We start from the raw sequence: 26,991 nt of genomic DNA, 5'->3' as shown, positions 1-26,991 counted from the left end.
AATAAAATTTCAGGAAATATGTTTTATTTTAAATATTTTAGAAATTTTAAAATTTCGAATTAAAGAATCCCAGGATTAAATACTAAACTTGGAGGACCCCGTGGCGCGGTGGTTAGCGGCTTCAGCTGCCGATCCCTCATGTTTGCTAAGGGGCCCGGGTTCGATTCCCGTCCATCTCCTCTGGGTGTTCTGTGTTTGTCCCGTTTAGTTAGTAAATTCAGTCTGAAAAGACGGTGTGATGTCTATTTTTGGGTTCAGAAACATAAAAAAACAAAACGAAAAAAACAAAAAATCAAAACTGAAAAAAGAATTTAAAAAATGTATATTTATTAAGAAGTTTGCAGTTTCAAATTTAAGTATCTTAGGTTTTTCAAGTGAAAATATAAAAAAAATGTCATGCAATCAAAAGTTTTAAATTGTGTTTGTAAAATTAGGTTGTTGGCAAATAAAAATCCGCAAAGATGAATATTAGTGGGCGACAAAATCGTTTTTTTTTGCGCATAAAAACTTCATTCCAACGCAACGTGTCTCCATCAAATGTGAACTCGTTTGTCCGGACAGCACACAATCATTTCTTTTGTGGCGACCCTCACTTTGCTTGTCCGCAAAATGGTCCAGGAACTGTTCTCTAAATAATAAAGAATAACTCAACCGTTTTTTGAATACTTTTTTATTAGTAATGTTTAAATAGCCATCTCTGTGAGTGTGAGTGTATGAACTGATTTGCTTCTTCTTACATTTCTAAACACAATTTTTTAATGTAAACTGACAAAAGTTGTTGGATGAATCATGCAGCATGTTTGAATAATTTCTTCTACTTTGCTTCCAAATTTTGTGATTGCTTCTCTTCATTACTACTGGTTATCTGTTTACTTTGCTTTGCTGTATATTTTATATACAATTGTTATTTCAGCTGAGCGTTCTACAATCGAAACTGCCTTTCTTATCTGCTGCTACGGGTGCTTTCACTTTGCTTCTTGGATGATGATTAAAATTGTTTTGACTTTCCTGATAGTTGCGCTTTCTCTATCTCTACACTGCTCTAGCTAATTTTAACAGGGTTTAACTTCTACGTTTAAAATTGCATTTTTTAATGTATGTTGATTCTTAATGCTAACTGAAATGAAAAACTCTAAAATCTAAACTAAATTTGTGTTTCATGATCGGTTGGCCAAAAAGGTGCTACTAAAATCTCTCCAACTCTGCTCGCCCAGAGCATCAACAGTACGCGTCTTTTGAATAAAAGTAAAAATTCAAACTAGACAAAAATAACTTACTATCTTTTCAAAACCCTTTTGAAAACTCTCTAAACACAATCCTGCTCACCTTTCTGCTTGAGGTTCTTGTACAATTAGCTTAAACGTTAATCACTCGTAAAGTTACACGATTTGTTGTAATGTTCAATTGTTGGCCGCCCCGGCGGCAGCAGCTGCGGCGGCCGCCAGTTTGGCCTGCTTTTGTTTTCGCGCTCGCGCCTTCGCAGCTTCTTCCGCCGCCGGTCGATGCTGGCCAGCTCGGCCTTGATGGCGTTGTACGTTTTGCGCAGCTCCTGGATCTTCTTCTTGAGGATCGCCACGCGCTGGGCGCTGTTGAGGGCGGGATCTGGAAACCGAGAACGGAACGGCAATTTAGTAAAACTTCCTTCAAAAATTAGTAATCCGAAAAAACTCACCCAAATTGACCAAAAAGTTGTACTGACAGGGACGGCCCGATTTCCCCCGGCAGGGACGCCGCCGAGCTGGAACCGCCTCCGGCTCCGGACGTGTTGCCACCGGCCGAGGCGCCTCGCTGGAAGGCCATCGAGTCCGAGTTGTCCTCCGAGTCGGTGGCTGCTAGAGAAGGGGGAAGCAGCATGTCGTCGCAGTCGTCATCGGTGTCGGAGTAGTCGGAATCGTCGTCGTGGTTCCGGGGTGTTGTAGGAGTGGTTGCGGAAGCGTTGCGGTGAACCATGTAGATCGAACGGAACGAGGACCGACCGGTGCCGGTTTGGTGGGAGCGGAGATGCATCGTGACGAGAATAGAAACAGCACGAGTTAGATAGGATAGGGATTTGAGCACTGTGGCAAAGTTGGGTTAATTTTGCTTACTTTAAATTGATTTTTTACTAAATTTATACCTGTTTTTTAGGTAGAAGCAAGACCAAATAGTTCTACCTTTTGATTTCTGTTGAAAACGTTTTTTTTTTTTATAAATGCTACCAGAATTTATTTTCTAAAGTCACGATAATATCTTAAATATGACCAAAAATGATTTAAGTTATTTGGGAATCCATGATGACAATAAAAAAACATAAAAAACCATCCGAATTTCCTTAGAAATCCTCTAAGTCTTCTAAGCTTTGGGAATCGGATCTAGAATATATTATATTTAATAAAAAAAACTCTAACTAGGCTATTCGAATAAGTATAAGGTTCCTCACCATTCAAGTTAAGCTTTGATATAACTTGAATTTTCATTTAATAAGTCAAAAAAGATTTTTGAAGCAAAAAAAATATTTAGAATTTTAAAGATTTTCATTTTTTAATACACTCCAGACTCGATTTTCCGAGGACATTGGAAAAATTTCACTTAGAATAATCGAAAACTAAAAAGAAATATTTTTCGTCGTCTTATTTTCTATTGTTCAGCTTCAGTAGCACCTGAACTGCTCTAAAAAGACTTATTTTTTTAATCTAAGATGGCGGTCATAATGGCGATGAAGTACTGAAAAATGCGTTTTTAAGGGTAACATAAATGTAAAAACCTTAAAATTCATATTTCCAATTATTTATCAAATCCTTTCAAAAGATGATTTCAAATCACTTCTGATAGTTTCAGGAAATCAAAAACTTTTGATTTTTTTTTATATGAAAAAAAATGTTTTTGAAAATCGGCCTTCGTCATGCACACAGAATGAAAGCAAATAATCCTTTAAAAAAAATACCTCAGGAAAACGTCAAGGAAAGTGTCATGAAAAAATCTTTTGCAAACCAGATATACTTATAAACAATAATTTTGACCAATATTAACAAAATAAAAAATAAAATATTCAAAAATCTGATAAATAAAATTTAACTTCTAAAATACAAGCTCAACAATAAACCAAAATCAAAAAATTTAATATCGAAAGTCTAAAAAATCAAAATATATGAACTTAAATACACCTTCCATCGGACGAGGAAGTAAAATGTCGATCCCGGCCTTGATTGTTAGGCCGTTAAGTCATTCCAAGTGTATGAGTCGTCTCCATGCCATAAGTACAAACAACACACCAAACCAAGCCTACTCCGGTGGAACCGCAATCCAAAAGGTCGTCAGTTCAAACACTGGGGTGGAAGGTTCCTTGGAGTAGAAAGAGGTTTGGGTGCTCTCCCCATGCAAGCCTTCGGACTCCTAGGTTCGAGCAGAAACTTGCAATAGAGACCACAAAAGACCCGGTGGTCGTTAATGTGGATGGTTTGATTTTTTTTATTGAACTTAAATACAGATTGTATTCCAAAATCCTCGCTAAAATTTCAGTCATAAAAAAAATCATTACCGATATTGTAGTTTTTTTTCTTTTCAATATTTCTAAATCTTTAACCTAAAATATTTAAGAATTTAACGGTGCACATGGTGCACATCAACCAGAGCTTTTGCACCCAGATTTTTAGTATTTCAAAACTACGGGTACTATCAAAATATTTTTTTATTCATCCCCTAAAGTACTGTCTACAAAGTATTTTACAACAAAGTTTGATTAATTTTACATTCCCGTAATTGCAGGATTGGGTCTGTAAGTTTGACAATTTTGGAATAAGAAGACAACAACTTCCTTCGTTGCGGTGCTTCCTCTAGAATAAAAGAATTAAAGAATTTTAGAATTAAAGAATTAAAGAATTAAAGAATTAAAGAATTAAAGAATTAAAGAATTAAAGAATTTAAGAATTTAAGAATTAAAGAATTAAAGAGTTAAAGAATTGAAGAATTAAAGAATTAAAGAATTAAAGAATTAAAGAATTAAAGAATTAAAGAATCTAAGAATTAAAGAATTAAAGAATTAAAGAATTAAAGAATTAAAGAATTAAAGAATTAATGAATTAAAGAATTAAAGAATTAAAGAATTAAAGAATTAAAGAATAAAAGAATTAAAGAATTAAAAAATTAAAGAACTTAAGGATTTAAGAATTTAAGAATTTAAGAACTTAAGAATTTAAGAATTTAAGAATTTAAGAATTTAAGAGGCAGTATTTGTAGATTCTGCTCGGTTTGTTCTAGAGATCGTATCGAGGTGCTCCGATTTGGATGAAACTTTCAGGGTTTGTTTGTCTATACATGAGATGAACTCATGCCAAATATGAGCCCTCTACGACAAAGGGAAGTGGGGTAAAACGGGCATTGAAGTTTGAGGTCCAAAAAACATGAAAAATCTTAAAATTGCTCGCATTTCCGTAAAACTTCATCAATTCCAGCTCTCTTAGATGCATTCGAATGGTCTTTTAAAGCCCTTCAAAATGTGCTATAGACATCCAGGATTGGTTTGACTTTTCTCATAGCTTTTGCAAATTACTGTTAAAAATGGATTTTTAAAACCTTAATAACTTTTGCAACAGCCTCCAACACCCATACTCCCATAGGTCAAAAGTTAGGGAATTTCATGGACTATAGGCCTACGGTATTAACTTTTTGGCCAATCGCAGTTTTTCTCATAGTTTTACGATTTTTCTAGAACAAACATTTCACAACGTTGGTTTATGCCCTGTAGGCCTCCATAGCGGCACTTTTGGTCTCAATTTTGTCATATTCGGAATCCTCGGACAATTTCACGTAAGTTAGAAGTATTGGAGTTGTAATTTTGATTTAAATAATAATTAAATAAAACATTTTGAAAAAGAAATAGATCATATTTACCCTATGATCAATACGTCAAATGCTGTATCAAGTAGGCGAAAACTTGTTTTACCCCTAATCCGACAAAATGCTAAATAATATTTTAATTAATTTTAAATGGCATTTTTCCCAATTTTTCCAATCAAATTCAAAATTCCAACACCTCAATCTAATGTAAATTTTTCTGAGGATTCCGAATATGTCAAAATTGAGACCAAAAAGTGCCTCTTTGGAGGCCTACAGGCCAAAAACTAACGCTGTAAAATGTTTGTTATAGAAAAATCGTAAAACTATGAGAAAACTGCGATTGGCCAAAAGTTAATACCGTAGGCTTATAGTCCATGAAATTTCCTAACTTTTGACCTATGGGAGTATGGGTGTTGGAGGCTGTTGCAAAAGTTATTAAGGTTTTAAAAATCCATTTTTAACAGTAATTTGCAAAAGCTATGAGAAAAAGTCAAACCAATCCTGGATGTCTATAGCACATTTTGAAGGGCTTTAAAATACCTTTCGAATGCATCTAAGAGAGTTGGAATTGATGAAGTTTTACGGAAATGCGAGCAATTTTAAGATTTTTCATGTTTTTTGGACCTCAAACTTCAATGCCCGTTTTACCCCACTTCCCTTTGTCGTAGAGGGCTCATATTTGGCATGAGTTCATCTCATGTATAGACAAACAAACCCTGAAAGTTTCATCCAAATCGGAGCACCTCGATACGACCTGTTTCACATCGGTGAAAAACTCGCTCTTAAGAATTTAAGAATTTAAGAATTTAAGAATTTACGAATTTAAGAATTTTAAAATTTAAGAATTTAAAAATTTAAAAAGTTCAAGATGGTATGTCAGAGACATAACCGAAAGACATAGGACCAAACAATTTGAAATTGTTGTTGGATTGCTAGTGAAATCTGGAATAAAATTATTTTATTTTGTTTCATAGATTTGTCGGCAAAATTGTCATAAATGTTCTCCCAAGGTGAACCTTCCATGAGGGCACCGGCAACTCCAGGTTGTGGCCACTACTGTCGAAATGTCAATTTTCATGTTCAGTATCAAAAACCATGAATTTTGATACCCATATTGCCACAACTCGTATGGTTCTGTAAAAGACCCTCGAGGCCCCGGGGGAACCTGCTTTGAGATCACCGGCCACTCCAGGATGTCAATTGTCAATGTCAATTTTCATATACAGTATCAAAAATCATGAATTTTGATACCCATATTGCAACAACTCGTTCTGTAAATGTCCTCCCAGGCCCCGGGGGAACCTTCTTTGAGGGCAGCAGCCACTCCAGGTTGTGGCCACCACGGTCGAAATGGCCATTATCATGTTCAGTATCAAAAAATCATGAATTTTGATACCCATATTGCCACAACTCGTATGGTTCTGTAAATGTCCCCCCAGGCCCCGGGGGAACCTTCTTTGAGGTCACCGGCCACTCCAGGTTGTGGCCACTACTGTCGAAATGGCCATTATTATGTTCTGTATCAAAAAGCATGAATTTTGATACCCATATTGCCACAACTCGTATGGTTCTGTAAATGTCCCCCCGGGCCCCGAGGGAACCTTCTTTGAGGGCACCGGCCACTCCAGGTTGTGGCCACTACTGTCGAAATGGCCATTATTATGTTCAGTATCAAAAACCATGAATGTTGATACCCATATTGCCACAACTCGTATGGTTCTGTAAATGTCCCCCCAGGCCCCGGGGGAACCTTCTTTGAGGGTACCGGCCACTCCAGGTTGTGGCCACTACTGTCGAAATGGCCATTATTATGTTCAGTATCAAAAAGCATGAATTTTGATACCCATATTGCTACAACTCGTATGGTTCTGTAAATGTCCCCCCAAGCCCCGGGGGAACCTTCTTTGAGGGCACCGGCCACTCCAGGTTGTGGCCACTACTGTCGAAATGGCCATTATTATGTTCAGTATCAAAAAGCATGAATTTTGATACCCATATTGCCACAACTCGTATGGTTCTGTAAATGTCCCCCCGGGCCCCGGGGGAACCTTCTTTGAGGGCACCAGCCACTCCAGGTTGTGGCCACTACTGTCGAAATGGCCATTATTATGTTCAGTATCAAAAAGCATGAGTTTTGATACCCATATTGCCACAACTCGTATGGTTCAGTAAAAGTTCCCCCAGGCCCCGGGGGAACCTACTTCGAGGGTACCGGCCACTCCAGGTTTTTTCCACCATCAATTCGAAATTTTTCATGAGAACCGCCGCATCATAGTGGCTTCAACGCGGTCCGCTTCGCTCGAATTTCCTCCTTCTGCTGCTGGTGGTTCTTCCTTCTAGTTGCTGGTCCTCTTCTTCTATTGGCCGCTGCTGCTGCTGCTGCTCCGCGCCTGCCCGACGTGCACAGTTCGAGTGCTCGTTCCAAAGTGACTTGCTTTTGCGAAATTTTCTGCTTAAATAGCGGCAGAGCCGGAGAACGGCACAAAAGGGGCGCGGTCTCGAATGCATACGCTCGCTCTGATTGGTCATCTGTCCGATTTGTACTGAAAAATTACTCATTTTGATTGCATGTTTTAAGTGCTTTAACTATGTTTAGTCAAACTATCTATGTAGTTAAACAATAGCTGAAGTCTTCCTCTTTCGATTGGTGGTCCAACCGTCTGGATTGATTCACAGGGAAAAAAGATATAAGCGTTCAAAATGTCCCCTTTTTTAACGCTTAAATGTGACGCTTTGGATCGAATTTCTGAACTGGCCCCCCAATATAGTAAGTAGAGACATAGTCCTATGTCAAAAATTAAAAAATTAAGAACTAAAGAATTTAAAAGTTTTAGAATTTAAGAATTTCAGAATTTTAGAATTCTCATCTCTCAATTATTTTATATATCAAAATTTCCTTCGGATAATCGAGTCTGGAATGGATTTGTATTGTTGACTTTCTTCGTTCCTCATTTTTTGAATCACAGATTTTTTTAAATCCTGATTTTTATTTAATTCTTGAAATTTTTTGGAAAAAAAATAAACATATAAATATTATCATTTTACAGGGTGACCACTCAAATCCCATTTTTAAATTATCGATTTTTTCCGACTTTTAAAGTTCCTCAAATAATAGGCATTTATTTTTATCTGAAAAATGATTCCAAAAACTCTTTATGAATAAGTCAATACAACCATTGGACAGAATTAGAAAAAAACTACTGACAGTTTTAGTAATAACTACTAAACAATAAATTCCTAAAAAATTCATTTCAAAAATTAAAGCATAGTTTTGATTCAGAGTAAAAACATAAATATTCAGTCTTTGAAAAATAACCGAAAGCTTAATGATACCTATAATTTTAGTGTTTATTTTTAAAATTGCCAATTAAAAAGTTTTTTTCAAACTTCAATTCAACTGCCAATGGAAAAGAAGATGACAAAAAGTTGAAGGCATCTGAATTTAAAATTTTATTCTTATGTTTTTATTTTTTATCGAAGAACGCTTTACACATGATTACAGTTATTAATCTTTCAACGATTTTGAAAATTTCTTTTAATTAGTTTAAAAGATAGAAAATATTTAAGCAATGTGTTAAAATGAAGCAGAATCATAACTTTAGGCTGATATTTGAAATTATGCTTATTTCACATATTGGTTTTATTGTCAAACCCTTGATTCATAAAAAATATTACAAAAAAAAAAAACTATTAAATGCACCATCATTACCAGCCAATATTTATTAGAATTTTTATTGTCTAAAATCGCTTTTTCATTCTAAAATAGATTGAATATTTTCAAACAAGAATGCTTGGGATTCCCGACTTTTTAACATAAAATCACAAATTCAGGGTTGTTACGGCAAAGTCGGAAAAAAATCCGCGCCAGATCCGCGCCGACCCCAAAACCCAATCCGCGCGAAATCCGCGCCATGTAAAAAAAATCGCGACAAACATAGAAGAGGGTAACATAATGAATAAAATTTCAAACGAAAAAAGAATAATACAGAAAGCATTTGGATCAGTACCGTTGATCAGATGTGGATTCATATCCCACCTGCACCAAGTGGAACCTTTTTTGCCATTCCGAAACAATATAAGCATTTTTGTAGCACTTTAAATATCGTTGCTTTGAAAACAAATTCAGGAAAAAAAACTTAAATTCAAAAATTTAAAAATTTAAAACCATAAAATAAATCACCAAATGATAAAGTCTAGCGATTTTGTACTTGATAATTCTCGCCAAAATTTTACTCTGGATAATCGAAACACGAAATTTCTATTCTTTTCTTCTTTAAATTTCTCTAAACTAAAATATGACTCCGAAAATAATAGCTAACGAAAATGGCAAAAAATAACATTTAATAATTTAATAATTTAATAATTTAATTATTTAATAATTTAATAATTTAATAATTTAATAATTTAATAATGTAATAATTTAATAATTTAATAATTTAATAATTTAATAATTTAATAATTTAATAATTTAATAATTTAATAATTTAATAATTTAATAATTTAATAATTTAATAATTTAATAATTTAATAATTTAATAATTTAATAATTTAATAATTTAATAATTTAATAATTTAATAATTTAATAATTTAATAATTTAATAATTTAATAATTTCATAATTTCATAATGTAATAATTTAATAATTTAATAATTTAATAATTTAATAATTTAATAATTTAATAATTTAATAATTTAATAATTTATTAATTTAATAATTTAATAATTTAATAATTTAATAATTTAATAATAAAATAATTTAATAATGTAATAATTTAATAATTTAATAATTTAATAATTTAATAATTTAATAATTTAATAATTTAATAATTTAATAATTTAATAATTTAATAATTTAATAATTTAATAATTTAATAATTTAATAATTTAATAATTTAATAATTTAATAATTTAATAATTTAATAATTTAATAATTTAATAATTTAATAATTTAATAATTTAATAATTTAATAATTTCATAATTTCATAATTTCATAATTTCATAATTTCATAATGTAATAATTTAATAATTTAATAATTTAATAATTGAATAATTTAATAATTTAATAATTTAATAATTTAATAATTTAATAATTTAATAATTTAATAATTTAATAATTTAATAATTTAATAATTTAATAATTTAATAATTTAATAATTTAATAATTTAATAATTTAATAATTTAATAATTTAATAATTTAATAATTTAATAATTTAATAATTTAATAATTTAATAATTTAATAATTTAATAATTTATTAATTTAATAATTTAATAATTTAATTACTTAATAATTTAATAATTTAATAATTTAATAATTTAATAATTTAATAATTTAATAATTTAATAATTTAATAATTTAATAATTTAATAATAAAATAATTTAATAATTTCATAACTTAAGAACTTTCTTAAAAAAAAAATAATTGTAAAACTTCGCAATTTTTCAATTTAATAATTCGTACTTTTGACTTTTTTCAAATTACGAATTCTATTTTATTTATTATTTGAATATGTAAATTCTGAAATTTCAAATTGTTGAATTCCAGATTTCTTATTTTTTTAAATATTGACATTATATTTCGCTTTTAGACGGATATTTTATCAGATTGCTATAAGTGAATTTCGTCATGTTGTGATAATTGGGAGTAGAATAAATTCTACCTGAATCAGAGTGGCAACATAATTTTTCAACTTTTCAATAAACCAAAAATTTAAAAAAAATAATTTTTATATAGAAGAAACTTAGAAAATGTAACAAGTTTCATAGCTTCAAATTTTTGAAATTCTGTAATTTTTCGAATTTTGTTATTTTGATTTTAATAAAATTGTTATTAATATGAATTGTTAAGTAGTTGTTTTAAAAATAATGAGTTGTAATGTAATGTTAAATTTATATAACAAATCTCGATGCATTAAAAAAATCGCTCCTTGAAGATTATTTCGATGTTTCGTATTAAGAAAAAAATAAATAATTTTTAGAAGAAAATTTTCTTCATTAACAACTTTTTAGAAATTGATGTTTTCGCACTCAACGAAAAAGATTGAATTTATTCAATTCCTAATAATTTTTTCCTTTGTAAATTGAAAGAAATTCTATCGTTCGCAATTATTTTGTTTATCAAAATTGCTATCCGCGCGAAATCCGCGCCTAAGCAAAATTAGCCAGCAAATCCGCGCCAGATCCGCGCGATTCGCGCCATCCTCGCGATCCGCGCCGTCCGTAACAACCCTGCAAATTCCCGACTTTTTCCCGATTTCTCGACTCGAATGGCCGCCCTGATTCTAGAATTTATAATATTTCAAAATATTGAAATACTTAAATTTTAAGCTCCTAACTTTTTGAATTTTTAATATTTTAAATTCCTAAAACTTTGAAATTTTAAAGTTTTGTAACATGTAAAATTTGTAAAAAAAAGTCGATTTATAAAATGAGAGTTGTGTCACCCTAGCAACATTTAATTTAAAAAATAAATCAGAAATGTAAAAAATTGCAACATTCTTTAATTCGCCGATCCTTTCGAAAATAAATGTTTAGTTTTTAATTCACGACTGACATTTGGAAATGGCCAAAAAAATATGTGTAAACTGAAAATGCAGTGCCACGTGTACTTACCGTTGCTGGGCACGTTCCGGTGACCCCCACGCGAACCATAACCACCCCCTGAAGCAGCGGTTCGTCTCCGCTTGATGGTCGGCTCTTCGCTGGCCTTCCGCTGCCTTCGTCTCTTGGTGGGCGATGCGTCCGGCTCTTGATCTAAAGATAAAACTTCCCCCGTTAATTTTCAAGAATCACATTTGCTAAGCTCGCAAAACTCACTCTCATCCTGGCTAACCGAGTCCCGCGGCGAGCTGGTCGGCGTATCGACGGTGTCCGCCGCCTTCCTCGCCGGATTCATCGTCGTGTCCGCCACCGGTTCCAGGTCCATCGGGACCGGCTTCAGATCGGACGCGGCGGCGGCGGCTGCAATGTTCTGCGGCTGCAGGAACGAACTGCCCGTTTCCGCGTACACCTTGGTGGACTCTTTCTGGGCGGCGGCCGACGAGACGCCACAGACGGGGGCCGGCGATCCGGGGATGGTTTCTTCGCAGAGCAGGAGAGAGAGGGATTCGGTGCTGCCGGTGCTGGAGTCGGCTTTTTTGTCTGCAGGTTCTGCGACAACGGGTTGTGGGGTTGGGTTTGAGGGGGGAGGTTGGTTTTGTTGCTGCTGCTGTTGGAGTTGTTCCTCGCGCCGAAGCGCTCGAGCTCGTTTTGGGCAAACGAGTCCTGTTGGTCTTTGAGCTTGAGGTAGCCTTGGGAACCTATGCCGCGGCTAGCGGCCGTGTTCAGCTCGCTCTGGATGATGGTTTCGAGGATGCTGGCCGGTTTGGGCTTGGATTCGTCCTTGACGAGCTCGACCGGAGATGGTTCCGTCTTGTAGACGAGCTTTTCCTTGCAGGCGACGGCGGCAACGGCCGCGGCGGACGCTGCCGAGTGCATGTCAACGTGCGAAATGTGCGGCTTCTCCTCGACTTCGACCTTGATGAGCTTTTCAAAGTCGGTTTGTTGGTTTGGGGTGGTGACGACGCTGGGGTGGTCCAGCGCTTCCGGATCTTCGATGACGAGGCGATGCTCGGAGTCGTTGCTGTCGGTGCTGTCCTCGTCGTGGTGGGTGAAGCGGGAGGATTCGGCCTGGACCAGGTTGGACGTTTCGAGCTTTTTGATGGATTCGGTGAGATCTTGACTCTTGGTGCAGGTCGTCGGGGGAAGAATCTCCGGCTTGATGGCGGTGAAGGTGGACGGGATTTTGGGAAGTGGGGTCGCCACGACGGGGATCGTTTTGGACAGGTCAATCTCCTTCTTCAGGATGATGTTGGGCAGCTCGATTTTGGGTGGTTCCGCGAGGGTAGCGGTTGCGGGGGGATTGTTTTAACGGGGATGATTGGAATGACCGCTGCAAAGTTGGTCGCTTCAAACTTGAGTGGTGCAGTTGGGATTGGAGTCACCGAGCTGGCGATTACGGGTTCGATGGACACCGATGGCGTGGGATGGTGCTTGTGAACCGGAGTTGGTATGATGTACTTGGGGAACTCCGTCTTGACGGTACTTCCGTGACCAGATTGCTGCTGTTGCTGTTGACTCAGCGCCTTCAGCACCTTGTCCGCAATCGACGGAGGCTTCTCGACCTTCGGTGCATCAAACTCAAAGTTCATGTCGTTGAAGTACTTTTACAGTTCTCCAGCGTCGGTTCCTCCTTTACCTTCTCCTCCACCCGTAACGGACTCTTGATGGATTCGGTGCACTCCAGTCCCGTTGGGGACATCACCGGTGTGAAGATCCCCTTGGTCACGGTGGCCAGCTTGGCCGGTTCCGGTTTGACCTCTTCCTTTTCATCACGATGCGGAGCCACGTTAAAGTTGGGCGACTTGCGCAGAACATCAAACGAATGTTCAATCTTGGTAGCTGACGCCGACGAAAATCCGGCAAAGTGCGGTGAAGACTTCTCCGGGGTCGTCGTCATCGTGCTGCTGAACGACGCTGCCGCACCTTCCAACTCGCTCAACAAGAGTTTCTCCTTTTCCGGATCGCGCTCCTTCTCGCGACGAACCAGCTTGAGCTTGTCCGTTTCCTTGATGGGTGAAGGTTTCTTAACCTTCTTGTCCACAAGGGCCAACGGGTCGGCTTTCCGCACGAGCGATCCCTTCTTCAGCCCTACGACCTTCTTCTCCTCAACTAGCAACGCCGGAATCAACGAGCTGACCACCTCCGCCTGCGGCACATCCGAAACAAGCTTGCGCGGAGTGCCCGCACCCGTTACGGCGCTTCCCTTCGGTTCCATGTCGAACTCGACGTCCTTGAACTCGTACACGTCGGTGATCTTGTCGTCCAGCTTGGCCGCACTCGACTCGAAGATCGACTTGATCGAGAGTGCCTCCTTGCTGAGCAGCTTGTTCTGGGCCGGCGTCAGCGTCGACGAGGACAGCTTCTTCTCTGTGGGAAGCAGCGTCGCCGATGAGCTGCTGGGAGCTAGCTTGCTCAACGGGATGACCTTTTCGACCTTCTTGTCTCCGGTCAGCTTCTTTTCGGCGCGCAGAGCCGCCAACGTGGTCGTACTGGTTGTGGTTGCGGGTGGCGGAGTTGGTGTGGCCACCGGGACGGGTACGGCTGGAGCGTTGACCGACGAAGCAGTTCCGGGGATTGTGGACGAAAGGGCCGCCGATACGGCTGTCGCCGTTGTGGCCGCAGCGATCGCCGACTTGTTGATCACGGTGGCAACGATCTCGTCCTGAACGTTGATCAGCTTTGTACTCTTCAGGGGTGTCGCGACCGTCGCTGGCGGTTGCTGTGGTGGTTGAGCTGCAGGTTGCGGCGCAGCAGGAGTTGCCTTGACCGCTGGCCCCGAAGTGGAAGCAAATGCCGACGGATTTCCACGTTGTATCGGTTGGTGGTGCGGTTTGCTCTCCACTTTCGGCTTGTCTTCGTGGAGCAGTTGGGACGGTTTGGAGATGACCGGAGCAATCTGGGCGACCTCCTTGACAACGGAGGTCGAAGCTGCACTAGAAGTCGACGGAGCACCACTTCCAACGGGAATCGGTGGCAGCGCGTCCAACGGTTCAGTTTCTCGAATAATCGTGCTGAACGCAAACTTGACCGCATCCTTCTCGGCGTTGGCCCGAATCGCAGCTTCCGTACCGTACGTCTTAAGCGGTGGCCTCACCGGCATCGACCCAGCCTTCTCCTCCACCGCCTTAACCATCTTCTCCTGAGGCTTCTCCTTCTCAACGGACTTCACCTCAACCACCTTAACCACAGTCGTACTCTTCACCACCGGACCCGTAATAACCGAAACGGTCGAACTAACCGTACTCGCTGCCACCACCGTCGTCGTCGCCGTCACAACCGGCTTCGGAGCGGGCTCCAGAACCGGCGCTTCCGGCGCGGTGTCCTCCGAATCGACCATCGCCGTGATGGGTGAGCTGGAGAACGCCTTGTTCGAAGACTGCGACGAGTCCTCCTCGCTGCACAGCGTTTCCGACTCGGTCGACTTGGCGTCGATGTCCTCCTCTTCGGCGGTTCCCTCCTCCTCGGCCGGTTCCTCCTTGAGCGTGGTCGTGGGTGAGCCGGAGGTGGAAACATCGTCGGCATCGACGGCTTTCTTCTCCGGTTGGTCCTTGCTCGGGGAGGAGGAGGATGCCGTGGCGGTGACACCTTCGGTGTTGGCCGTCGCAGTGCTGTCCGAGGCTGGCGAGGCCGGAGATTTGAGCTCCTTGAAGCCTTTGAGCTCGGACCGGATCTAGATTTGTGAAAGTTTTGTGAGAACAACGAAAGAAAAAACGGGGTTGAAGAAAAGAAAGAAATGGTTGGGAACCCCTGGTTAGTACGGATCGCTATGGGCTTGTCGACGCGGTGGGTTGGAAAACAGTGCTGCGTTTATCGAACGAAACAAAAAGTGCAAACAATACGGGGTGCGCTGGTTTACAAATATTTTGTGACAGTGCAGATTTACTAAAAAAAAAAAACAACCAGTGCATGCTAACGAGTGGGTACTACGCAACAATAGAAGTAGGTAAAGCATTTCTTCTTGTAGTTTTGAACGAAACAACTGCTCAACGAACTGTGCACAACACTTCCAGAATATTTGTTTGGTGAGAATCTAGTTTGAAGCTCTTGCTTGGCCGAGTACTCTCAATCCATTCTTCATGGTTACTGAAATGGTTTCTTTTAACTGTTCAAAAATCAAGCTATAATCATGACTTGTTGGGAGAGAGATCTACATTCCTAGTTACCAATCCTCCTGAAACACCAGTTATACTTTTAAACAATATGTAATTCTAAGCCAAAAGTTTGCTCACGAATCATTGATTGCTGATTACTCCAGAGAGCAAGAAGAGCAGTTTTCTAGAATTTCGCCAAAAAAAAAAAAACCTGAGTTATTTAATCATCCAAAACAAATTTGGTGGCAGTCCATCGAAAAGAGCTATGAAAACATTAAAAAATCTGTATTTCGAGAAGAAAATTCAGAAAATTTAGTTAGGGACCATCCATGAACCACGTGGACACTTTAGGGGGAGGGGGTATGGCGATTGTCCACGATCCATACTAAAAGTTTTTGTATGGACAATTGTCCACGAGGGGTTAACAGATTCCCAAAAAGTGTCCACGTGGTTTATGGATGGTCCCTTATAGGGTGCATTTTCATAACTCCAGAATTCTTGTTTCTTGCTGCTGAATTCTTGTCAAACCGGTTCCGAACCGGTGCAAAGTTGCATGCAATTTTATAGCAACGCAACCAAAATGCGTTGCGTCCGCGGTGAAAACTCCCGAGAAATGTCATGTTGCTGTCAATATCAGCTGGTGAAAAAATTAACACCGCGCACAAAATGGAGATCTTGATAAAATGTTGGTTTATGCAAAACAAATTAAAAAAGGCCTCATTTTGACGAAATGCGCATAAAAATAAAATAAAATTACTAAATTTTACAAAAGTCTCGAAATAAGGCGATTCCAAACACCTTAACCATCGCTGAATTTGTATGGAGTAGGGATGGTGGAGACTTTTCAGAAAGTTGAGATGATTGTCCACACTCCATATATTTTTTAATGATTTGTATTTATGATTGTTTGTACAATTGTCCACAAAACGAGAGAGCAAGTCTCAAAATTCCATGATTTAGCTTTATTTAGACCAGCTTGTGGTCGGAGTTGGCTAATCTTGGCCACCCTACCTATTCTCGGCCGACTCCGACTAAGAACCTGGCTTTCCTGCACATTGCATTGTTGTTAGGGAAGGTGGGGTAAGACGACCATATGGGGCAAGAGGAACAATCGCTCGTATGGCCGTATTTTTTACAATTTTGATTATTTCAAATATGAGGAATTGTTGCTAGCAATGCAATTAGCTGATTCTACTACCACATAACCGCCAAAACGACGTAAACGCCACGGAGCATAAGATTTAATGAAGTTTTTTTTACAAACCCCTGTTTTCTTATAATATTTGGAAAGTACCATGCTCATGCTCATGCTCAATATTTGGAAAGTACAAAATAAGGCTTAGGGTTCGTTTTAAGGCTCATTTTATCAAAATGAAATTTTTCCTAGATCAGTAGTGTCCCTTCCAATGACTTGCACCTATCATAAAGTATGATTTAACTATTGGTTATTTTTGTTGAGAGCTTTTAAAAAATCTTGTTCAGGTGGGGCAAGTGTACCATATGGATTTTTAGTATGGAAAAAATACGAATTGCTGCAACAACATATTTTTTTGGGAAATAAATACCTAAACGTACTTAATAACTGATAAACAATTGTTTATAAAATTGTCCATACCAAATATAGTGATATTATGAAAATTTCCTTTTTTTTCATCGAAGTAATATTTTTTCGTAAAAACGATCATATTTTTAGTAAAATAATATTATTTAATCTAAAAATGAAAGAAACGTTTCAAATACATCCTAATCTAATGTATCTAAGTAATAAAAGATCAATAGTTAACAAATTAACATGTTGTTTCATGCATTGTTCTTCTTGCCCCAACGGGTTGTTCGTCTTGCCTCACTAGTTGAGTAGAACGAACAGAAAATCAAATATTTTAAAATCAATTTTTTGCATTAAAAAACAGGATTTTTTGAAAACTTGTTCTATCACAGTCTTAGTCAAGACCTTGAATAAGATGATTATTTAAAAATCCAACGGATTTTTGACGTTTTCAATTGGTTACTACGATCATTTCCTTAGCTTGTTACACTTGCCCCACTTTCCCCTATGTTGAAATGGAGGACCATTTCAAGAAGAACGGACAGCGGACTATGTCCTGGATGGCGGCAAGAGAAAACAAATAATATTATTCCGGGAGTCAGGACTGTCGGAACTCTGCCATCCGATGTAAAGGGAACCGCGGAGAGAGACCATTTCTGTGGAAACGTCCTTCTGCGCGGCGATTTTTCCATCGGACTCAGCTCACCTCCCAGGTCGAACTCCAAATCGCCAAATGCACCCAGTTTGTGTCAAATGGCCGGCAGAGTCAAAACAATAGTCAGCACCTGATGGAAGCTCCGAACTCGCTTCACCCCTTCAATTTGACAAACGACCCAGCTCCGTCTGTCCAATGATTGGTCGACCTGCCCAAGCACGATCTCATCCCCGTGGTCGATCACCTCCGTTGCGGAAGTGATCCGGACGCTCTCTTGGAGAACCGAAACGGCATCCAAAAACGGAAAGAACAAAAGATGGAAAACAGCCAGGTAAATTGACGTGTGGACGTTTTGTCCTACGCCAGCGATTCCCAACGGGGGTACCGGGCCTACTTGATTAACATGGAAGGGGGTACCAGCCTAGAAGAAGGTTGAGAATCGCTGTCCTACGCGATGCTGGCGGAAACGGGACCGAACGGGGCACGCACCACAACATTCTCAATCAAAGCGAATCGAAAAATATTAAAAATGTACACAAACATCTGTCAAACCGATTTATAGCACAAATTTTTGTTCGCTATAAACTGATTCTTGCTCGACAAGAATTGAATTCTTGTACGACAAGAATTGATTTATTGTCGAACAATAATTCAATTTTTGTCCCGCTCACATCGAATTTTCAACATCAAATTTTTCAAAGATTTCATTACGAATTTATGAAAAAAAATATGTGAGGCACTTTGTTTCAAGTAAGCAAGCATTTTTTCGAGTTGCTTCATCAAAAATAAACGGAAAATTGCTGAAAAATAATTCATGTCAAAGTTGAACCGGTTACATGAATTCAAGAACATGAATTCTGGAGTTATGAAAATGCACCCATACACCCAAAACAAAATTTACCTCTTTCTTAAAATAATCTTTAAAGCATGGTCATGGTTGATTGCCAAATGAGTTGCTGCTCCGTTATTGAATGATTACCTCGACAACCCAAACCGGCAGCGTGCCTTTCGATCAACGATGATATACACTCAAACCCCGATGGTTTGACACCACCGTTCGTCATTTTTTATTTTGACACCCATTTTACACGGAGTTCACACACACAACCAAACGTTTGTTTGGATAGTGTTCGTGAGTGCCGTGTAAAAAGTGACAGTTCGTCACGTTTTAGTTTGACTTTGGCCAACCAACGGGGTACAAACTAAAAAAGTGTCAAACGAAAAAGTGACCAACAACCGGGGTTGAGTGTAGAAAGGACTTTTGTACGAAAGATATTTTAATCACTTTGACCATTACAAACATTACATTATGGGTTAATGCAACAATTCATGCGACGTCGTGCCTTCTAATCACACGCTCAATTTCTGGCATCAACCGTGCTAATTGAATTCAATTTTTCAAATAAATTTTGAACACAAAAACTTGATGTTTAACGTTCGTTTTTTTTCTTAATTTTTTTAGTTTTAGGTGATTATTGCATTTGATCGTAATATTTCGATAGTAATTTCTTGACTCCCGATCGAGATTCGACCAATCTTGATTTATGTACGATCGAGAAATTACGATCGAAATTTTACTGTTGAGAAATCTCGATCGTGGATCGAGAAATTACAAGCGTAATTTGTAATACCATTTTTTGTTTTTTTATTTAAGCGGAATTTCAAATTTAAAAAATTTCAAAAAGTTCAAAATTTAAATTTTTTACAAAAATTTCAAAATTGGCAAAAATTTCAAAAAGTTTAATTTTTTTAAAAGTTAAAAAAAAAAACAAAAAAATCTAAATTTTTTCAATTAAAAAAAATGTTTTCAAAAATAAAAAAAATTAAAAAAAAAATCTTTAATTATTTTTTAAATGATTCCAAAAACTAAAAGAATTAAGATAAAAAAAATGCATTACACATCTGTCCAGTTGTTTTGCAATAATTCGTTTCCAAAATTTCTACGCATTGACGATAATTTTATTTTTGCGAGAAAAAAAGTTTTTGCGATGATTTATATTGGAATTCCATACCTAATATGTTTAATTATTTTAAGCGAGCCCAAACATGCTAAACATCATTATCAATGCTGAACAGGGCATTTTACACCTGTCCAGTCGTTTTGCCATCATTAATTTCCAAAATATCTAAGCGAGGGGGGACCGACATAAACTTTGAAATTTTTTTGCAACGGCCTAAATTTAAAAAAAAAATGCTGATTTTGTTTGAATTTCTTTGTTTTTTTTATTCTTTGAAATTTTTAATTTTTTTGAAGAAATTAAAAACTATGAGCAACTCTTTACGAAATCGGCCGATTTCGACCATTTTTATTTTTTGTATTTTTTTATTTGACTCAAACTTTGTGGGGGCCTTCCCTATGACCAAATAAGCTATTTTGCGTCATTGGTTCACCCATACAAGTCTCCATACAATTTTGGCAGCTGTCCATACAAAAATGGTATGTAAATATTCAAACAGCTGTAACTTTTGAGTGAATTTTCTGATCAATTTAGTGTCTTCGGCAAAGTTGTAGTTATTGTTGAGGACTTTTGAGAAAAAAATAGGTACACGGAAAAAAAAATGCAGATTTTTTTATCAACTTTTTTTTTACTAAAACTCAATTTCCCAAAATACGTATTTTTAGATTTTCGAGATTTTTTGATATGTTTTAGGGGACAAAAATCCGCAACTTTTGAGCCATAGAGAAACATGGTCAAAAAATCTGCCGCCGAGTTATGAATTTTTGAAAAAATAGTGATTTTTGGAAAAGTTTTAGCATAGCATAGCATTGGTGTCTACCCGTAGTTGCAACTCTGTTATTGACCAGGACCTCCAAGAATTGCTCCGTGGACCACAGATGAAGAGTAGGAACCAATCATCACCACTTCGCAACTCTCAAATGTCCCTATCATGCTAGCCAATCACAGCGCCGGCCACGACCAGTGGTAAGACACGGGGGAAGTGGATAGGAATTTTAGTCCGATACTTGAGTGATGAAGACCGCTAAATCAGCTGCGTCTTCGACAAAGTATCACGTGAGGTTTGAGGGTGTTAGTAAGATGGGTGTGAAGCCAGGATTCACCGTGGTAAGTGATGCGGCCGGTCAAATCTATTTATAGTCCTTAATTCTTCGTATGTTCTTGGATTCATTTTTGGAAGCTTTCCAATTCGGTTCACCAAGCTTTTTGTGGTGAATTCTGGTCGTGTTGAAAGTTCAATATTCGCCTAACAATTATGCAACCAATGTCCTTGATTTCAACTTGCATTCAATATTGCATTTTCCTGTTCTTAGGTTCACACAGATTCCAATCAAGTTTCTTGGATTCTTATAGCATTCTTAATCCTTCTAGACAACTAAGCCTCGATGGTCTGGTGGTTAGCATTTTGTCTGCTGACCCAAAGGACGGGGGATCGAACCCCGCCGCGAGCTAATGAATTTTTCGTTCGTATTCAAGTGTTCATAATTCCTTCTTTCCATAATTTCTCGATAGGAGCAGATGGGAATCGAACCCAGAACCTTCCGCTTACAAAGCGAACAGCGTAACCATTCAGCCACGCCTACCCCTTCCAATAGTGATTTTTGGAAAAGTTTTATGCAAAAACAAGTTTGACATTACTTTTTAATGCAAAATTGAATTTGCAATCGAAAAGTACTTTACAGATTTTTTGATTAAGGGCTACGTTTTCAAGATATAGCCACCGAAAGTTTGATTTTAGCGAAATATTTGCAGTTTTTCAATTTTTAAAAATAGTGACCATCTCTAAAAAATTTTTTTTTTGAAAAGTTCAGAAAATTTGCTGTAAAATTGTCTAAGAGACATTGAAGATTGGACCTCGGGTTGCTGAGATAGAGCCGCTTTAAGAAAAAGAAACACGAAAATTGAAGTTTTCTAAATCTCACCAAAACAAACCACCTTTTTCTAATGACGATATCTCAGCAATTAATGGTCCGATTTTCAATGAAAAAAATATTTTGAAAATTTTTAAATCAAGACTAACATTTTAAAATGGCCAAATATTGAATATTACGCCCATTTAAAATGCTAGTCTTGATTTAAAAATTTTCAAAATATTTTTTTCGAAAAGATCGGAAAATTTCACGAATGTTTTATGTATTAACATTGAAAATCGGACCATTAATTGCTGAGATAACGTCATTAGAAAATGGTGGGTTATTTTGGTGAGATTTAGAAAACTGCAAAATATTTTTAGAAATGGTCACTCATGGTCACTATTTTTAAAAATTGAAAAACTGCAAATATTTCGCTAAAATCAAACTTTCGGTGGCTATATCTTGAAAACGGAGCCCTTTATTAAAGTTGCGGATTTTTGTCCCCTAAAACATATCAAAAAATCTCGAAAATAAAAAAATACGTATTTTGGGAAATTGTGTTTTAGTGAAAAAAAAGTTGATAAAAAAATCTCTAAAATTTTTTTTCGTGTACCTATTTTTTTCTCAAAAGTCCTCAACAATACCTACAACTTTTCCGAAGACACCAAATTGATCAGAAAATTCACTCAAAAGTTACAGCTGTTTGAATATTTACAAACCATTTTTGTATGGACAGCTGCCAACATTGTATGGAGACTTGTATGGGTGAACCAATAACACAAATTAGCATATTTGGTCATAGGGAAGGCCCCCACAAAGTTTGAGCCAAATAAAAAAATACAAATAAAATCCATTTTCGGTTTTGGTAGAGAATTGCTTCTATGCAATTTAAAAAAATATTTATATTTAAAATTTCACAAATTTAAAAAAATTAAAATACTTAAAATTTCAAACATTTTGAAAATTTTATAAAATTTAAAAATCCCAAACATCTAAAAAAATCAAAAAAAAAATATTAATTTGAAAAATTTGGAAAATTTGATTCTGTTTTTTTTTTAAATTTGTGAAATGTTTAAAACTTATTTTTTTTAATTTTTTTAATTTTTTAAAACATTGAACTTTTTTAAAATGTTCGAAATTTTAGAATACGAATTTTTAGCTTTTTTTAATTTTAAAATTTATAAAAATTTTGAAATTCTTAAAATTTTTAAAAATTTTAAAGTTTTTGATTTTTTTTAAATTTTAAAGGTTTTTGAAATTTTTGATTTTTTTTGTTTTTTTTTCAATTTTCTTATTTTTTTCAAAGATTGAATTTTTTAAAACACATATCGAGATTTCTCGATCGTCAGTCGTTAATTGTCAATGGTAGATCGAGAAATTACGATCGAATGATCTACTATCGACAAATTACGAGTTACCATCGACAAATAACGATGGTAATATTACGATCGAGAAATCTCGATCGTGAGTCGAAAAATTACGATCGAAATATTACAATCGAATGCAATAATCACCACGTTACTAGAGTGATAACTTTTAAGGGTACGATTGACGTTTTTTGCCGAGTTATGATTTTTTGAAAAGATAGTGTTTTATGGAGAGAATTGAAAATGCACACAAAAATAAATAAGTCAGAAAATCATTTTGCCTATCTCTTCTTACTGAGGAAAGGCTATAAAATCACTCGAAAAATGAACTTCCTTATTTACCCTCCTAGACCCACCTTCACGTATACATATCGACTCAGAATCAAACACTGAACAAAAGTCTGTATGTGTTTGGATGTGTGCACCGACAAATTCTTACTCAATTATCTCAGCACTGGCTGAACCGATTTTAATCCTTTTTGTCTTTTTCGATCGGGTTCAGCGATTTGTAAAATTTTGGGGTGGCATCCAACTTGACCGCCTTCAATTTGTGGTGCGTAGTTCAAACTTCTAACAAACATCCGGTGAGCAGCGCTTGGAAGAAGAAAATAATACGGTGCAAAAAAAGTATTACCCAAAACTACTACAGAAAAAAAACTTCAAACTCAAGTTACACAAATCAGCACTGTTTTCCAGAGATAAAACCAAAAAAAAAAAAAAAACAACGGAAGCAGACACAAATCGGAAATCAATAGAGAGTACAGTTACGAGAGCATTGTGTGTAGAGAGAACAATAGAGAAGAAAGAGGGAAGAGACAGAGTGTGTACAGAGTAGCTGGTGGTTAGAGAGATATTGAGGCGACAAACCCCGAAATTTACTTGGTTCAGATCGTAATCGCGACCCTTGGAGGCTCCGTTGCTAAACTCATCCGCCGAGATGGCCGCCGCCTCCGAAGACGAACCCGCCTCGGCCGTTGTACTTACTTTCGTGCTGCTCGAGCTGAGACTGCTGCTCGACGAGGTGGACGACGACGACGAGGCCGAGCTGTTGGTGTTGGTGGGGCACTTTTTGATCGGCACCGAGTCCGAGTCCTCCGAGTCGTCGCTGGTGTTGTCGTCGGTGGCGATGGACAGCGACGAGATGTCGGTGTTGTTGGAGGTGCGCCGGCGCGAGGAAGAGTGCGGGTGACCGCCGCGCGTTACCGGCCGGCGGTGGTGACCGGGACCGGGAGGGGCGGATGCTGGCGATTTGTTGCGCTGGGAGGACGCTGCGGAGGTGCTTGGAGTGACGGGGTTTGAACCGGGGTGGTGGTCGTTGTTGTGGTGGGGGTGGCGGTGATGTCACCCTTGGAGTTGCCTCGAATGCGCTTGGAGGCTTTCGGAGTGGTCGCGGGTGTTGTTGGGCCGGAGCTGCCCGGCGGTCCACTGCTGTTACGTTCGGATTTGCTCTTCTTGGTGTTTTTGCTGTTGGTGAGATTCTCCGCGATGCGTTCCTTGCGGACCCACTCGTCGTATCGTGTGTTCCAGCCGGTGTAGTGCACCAGGTAGATTGGGTTTCCTCCTGCATGGCAATCTCGATGACCTTCGCCTCGTACGTGACCTTCTGCTCGTCGTAGTAAACCTTCAGCTTGTCACCGACCTCGATCGGGAAGTCTCCGCTTCGTTTCGTTTCCTTGGCATCGACTGCCACGTTGACGCCGCCACTTGACCCTGGGCCACCTCCGGGACCACCCTCAGCGGAGCTGTTGCTGCCACCCCCGGAAGAACCCTTTCCACTATCCTTGTCGTCCTTTTTCGAATCCGTTGAATCGGTCTCCTTCCGCTTCCGGCCACGTTTCTCACTTTCAACCGGCGCCTTCACCGGAGGCGGTGGCGGCGCTTGCTTCGGAGTCTTGGGCTCCTTTTTCACAGCAGGTTCTTCCTGCTTTTTCACGCTTTCCTTGCTTTTTTCCTTTTCTTTTTCCTTCTCCTTCTCGCGCTCCTTTTCCTTTTCCTCAAACTTGTCCACGAGCGCTTTGACCTTGCCAACGCCAGCTCCGGACAGCTTTCGCTTGGTACTGGTGGCCGCCGCCGGCGGAGCTTGTTTGGCCGTGCTCGTTGGTGGCGTTTCGGCCGCACTCGATTCACTTCCAGACTCTTCAACGGCACTGCTGGAGGCAGCTTCCTGAGCGGCGGCAGCAGCAGCCGAGGTCGACGCCTTCGACGTGGATGGTTTGTCCTTTTCCGTCGTTTTGGGTGATTGTACGGAGCTGGCGCGCACCAGACTGCGTCCCTTGGTGCGATTGGTACGCGGATGGGGGACCATCGTGCAGCCCAGCTTTCGGTTGAACTCTTCAAACGAGAAGAGGAACTTTTTGTAGGCCTGCTTGACGAGGTTTGTGATGCTGGCCGTGGCCGGTGAGAATCCTAGACGTAGCGCGATCTGTTTCCACTGGTTCTGGCTGGTGACGCGGTTGTAACCGTTCAGCTTCTGGACCGCTCGGAACAGTCGGTACAGGTTGACGTCCCGGTTGATGATCGACGGAACCTTGTTCAGGGGCGTGCCGCGATCGTCCATAAACTTGTACAGCTGCGCCACAAAGTGGTCCTTCTCCTCGGTGGGCTCGTCGTCCGAGCTGTCCGTTTCCAGCTCCTGCTCCGAGTCCGAGCAGCTGCCCGCGTTTCCGAACAGAACCTCGCGGTCCCAATGCGGCGGCAGCGTGTCATTGTCCATGAAGTCGAGGGCGGCCGATACGGCGGCCGCTTCGCTTTTGTTGGTGCTGTCACGGGTAAAGTCCGAGGCTTCCTTCTTGGGGACGGTGTAGTAGCGGCCATCCTTAAACGAGCGCACCAGGTATTCGTCCTTGATGCGAATGCGGACTTGGTCCTGCGCCGTCGGTGCCACCACCAGCCCCGGAAACCAATTCTCCTTGGGATTCTTCTTCTTATTATCGCTGGTCTCCACGCAGACGACCTTCCCGATGTGTTCCTCCTTGTCACCGGCCACGTTCGACCGCGAGCTGGACGCCGGTTCATCGTCCTCGTCCGAGCTATCGTCCTGCAGCAGATGGCGCGATCTTCGACCACGCCGTCCACCAATCACCGGATTCCCAAAATGCTCCGGATGCGTCAGCGGAAGCTGGTCCAGCGTTTCACTCTCGTTAAAGTGGCGCCCACTCTTCAGACAGAGCGCACTTCGTCGCAACGTCGTAATGTCCCCGTCGTCAAACACCACCGTGTACTGCGAGCAGTCCTGAATCTTGGTCAACGTCGCTTCCACGTACTCTTTCCGCTCCGGATGCCGCACCTCAACCGAAGCGCCCACCCGCAACGCGCCCTTGATCTGCTCATCCGAGACGACGCCCGAGCCCAGGCCGGTTTGCTTGTACGCGACCTTGCACTTGATGTTCCGGACCACTTTGCGGACCTTGGCCTCGCAAAACGCCCCCTTGTATTTGGCGCTAACCTCCGTGCCGACAGTCAAATATGGGGGATCGTCCACTTGCTGCCGCCGGAACAACCCAAAAATAACAAAAACAAAATTTTATTAGAACTACGCCACCGAAGCAGGCCGTGGGGCGAGGGAAAAAAAGATGGCCAAACCCGAAACGCAAATCTCACCTGCATTTTCTGGAGAAAATAGCGCTCGAAACTGAGATTATCGCTGACAATCGCCACTGTTACGGATTAATTGGGGAGTTGCGGTGCACTTTGACGCCGTGTTTGGCCAGATTTCACAACATTTCCGGAACGAAATCCGGATTTCAACTTTAGAATCCTTTTGAAGCTTGTTTTTCGTTTGCGTCTTTTTTTTTTTTGCTTGACACCACACTGCACACTAATCGCGAATTACTCGTTTGAGATTGGAGTTGGAGCTGGCACTAGTTTGACGTTTGCGGGACAGTGATGGCAGATAAATGGGGGATGATGGGTGCAGACTTTTCTATTGAAATCTGTATACAGATTAAATTTGAAGCTATAGAGCCCTTAAAAAAAGTTCTTTGTCAAAAAACCTTTTAAAATTAACTTTTTTTTTAAAACATGCATTTAAATAATAGAAAGAATTGAACGATTTTGCCAACTACATTGCGTTTATTCATATCTCATATTAGTTTAATTCAAGGTT

The 26,991-nt window shown here is 39.1% G+C and overlaps 1 protein-coding gene across 1 annotated transcript; it reads right to left on the bottom strand.

The window, feature by feature from the left end:
* Positions 1 to 861: 861 nt before the first annotated feature.
* On the bottom strand, positions 862 to 26,711 carry LOC6041042 (AT-rich interactive domain-containing protein 4B). Its single transcript, XM_038266003.1, is given in 12 exon segments — positions 862 to 1,602; positions 1,673 to 1,724; positions 1,726 to 1,829; positions 11,429 to 11,569; positions 11,633 to 12,049; positions 12,052 to 12,715; positions 12,718 to 13,022; positions 13,025 to 15,086; positions 23,766 to 24,176; positions 24,179 to 24,447; positions 24,450 to 26,370; positions 26,487 to 26,711. Coding segments are annotated over 12 exon segments (6,591 nt in total). The 5' UTR covers positions 26,493 to 26,711; the 3' UTR covers positions 862 to 1,363.
* Between the last annotated feature and the right edge of the window lie 280 nt (positions 26,712 to 26,991).

Source organism: Culex quinquefasciatus, chromosome 3 (genome assembly GCF_015732765.1).
Source record: "Culex quinquefasciatus strain JHB chromosome 3, VPISU_Cqui_1.0_pri_paternal, whole genome shotgun sequence".
NCBI lineage: Eukaryota > Metazoa > Arthropoda > Insecta > Diptera > Culicidae > Culex > Culex quinquefasciatus.
Note: the sequence above shows the minus strand (reverse complement) of the source record. Positions and strands in the feature narration are given on the sequence as shown.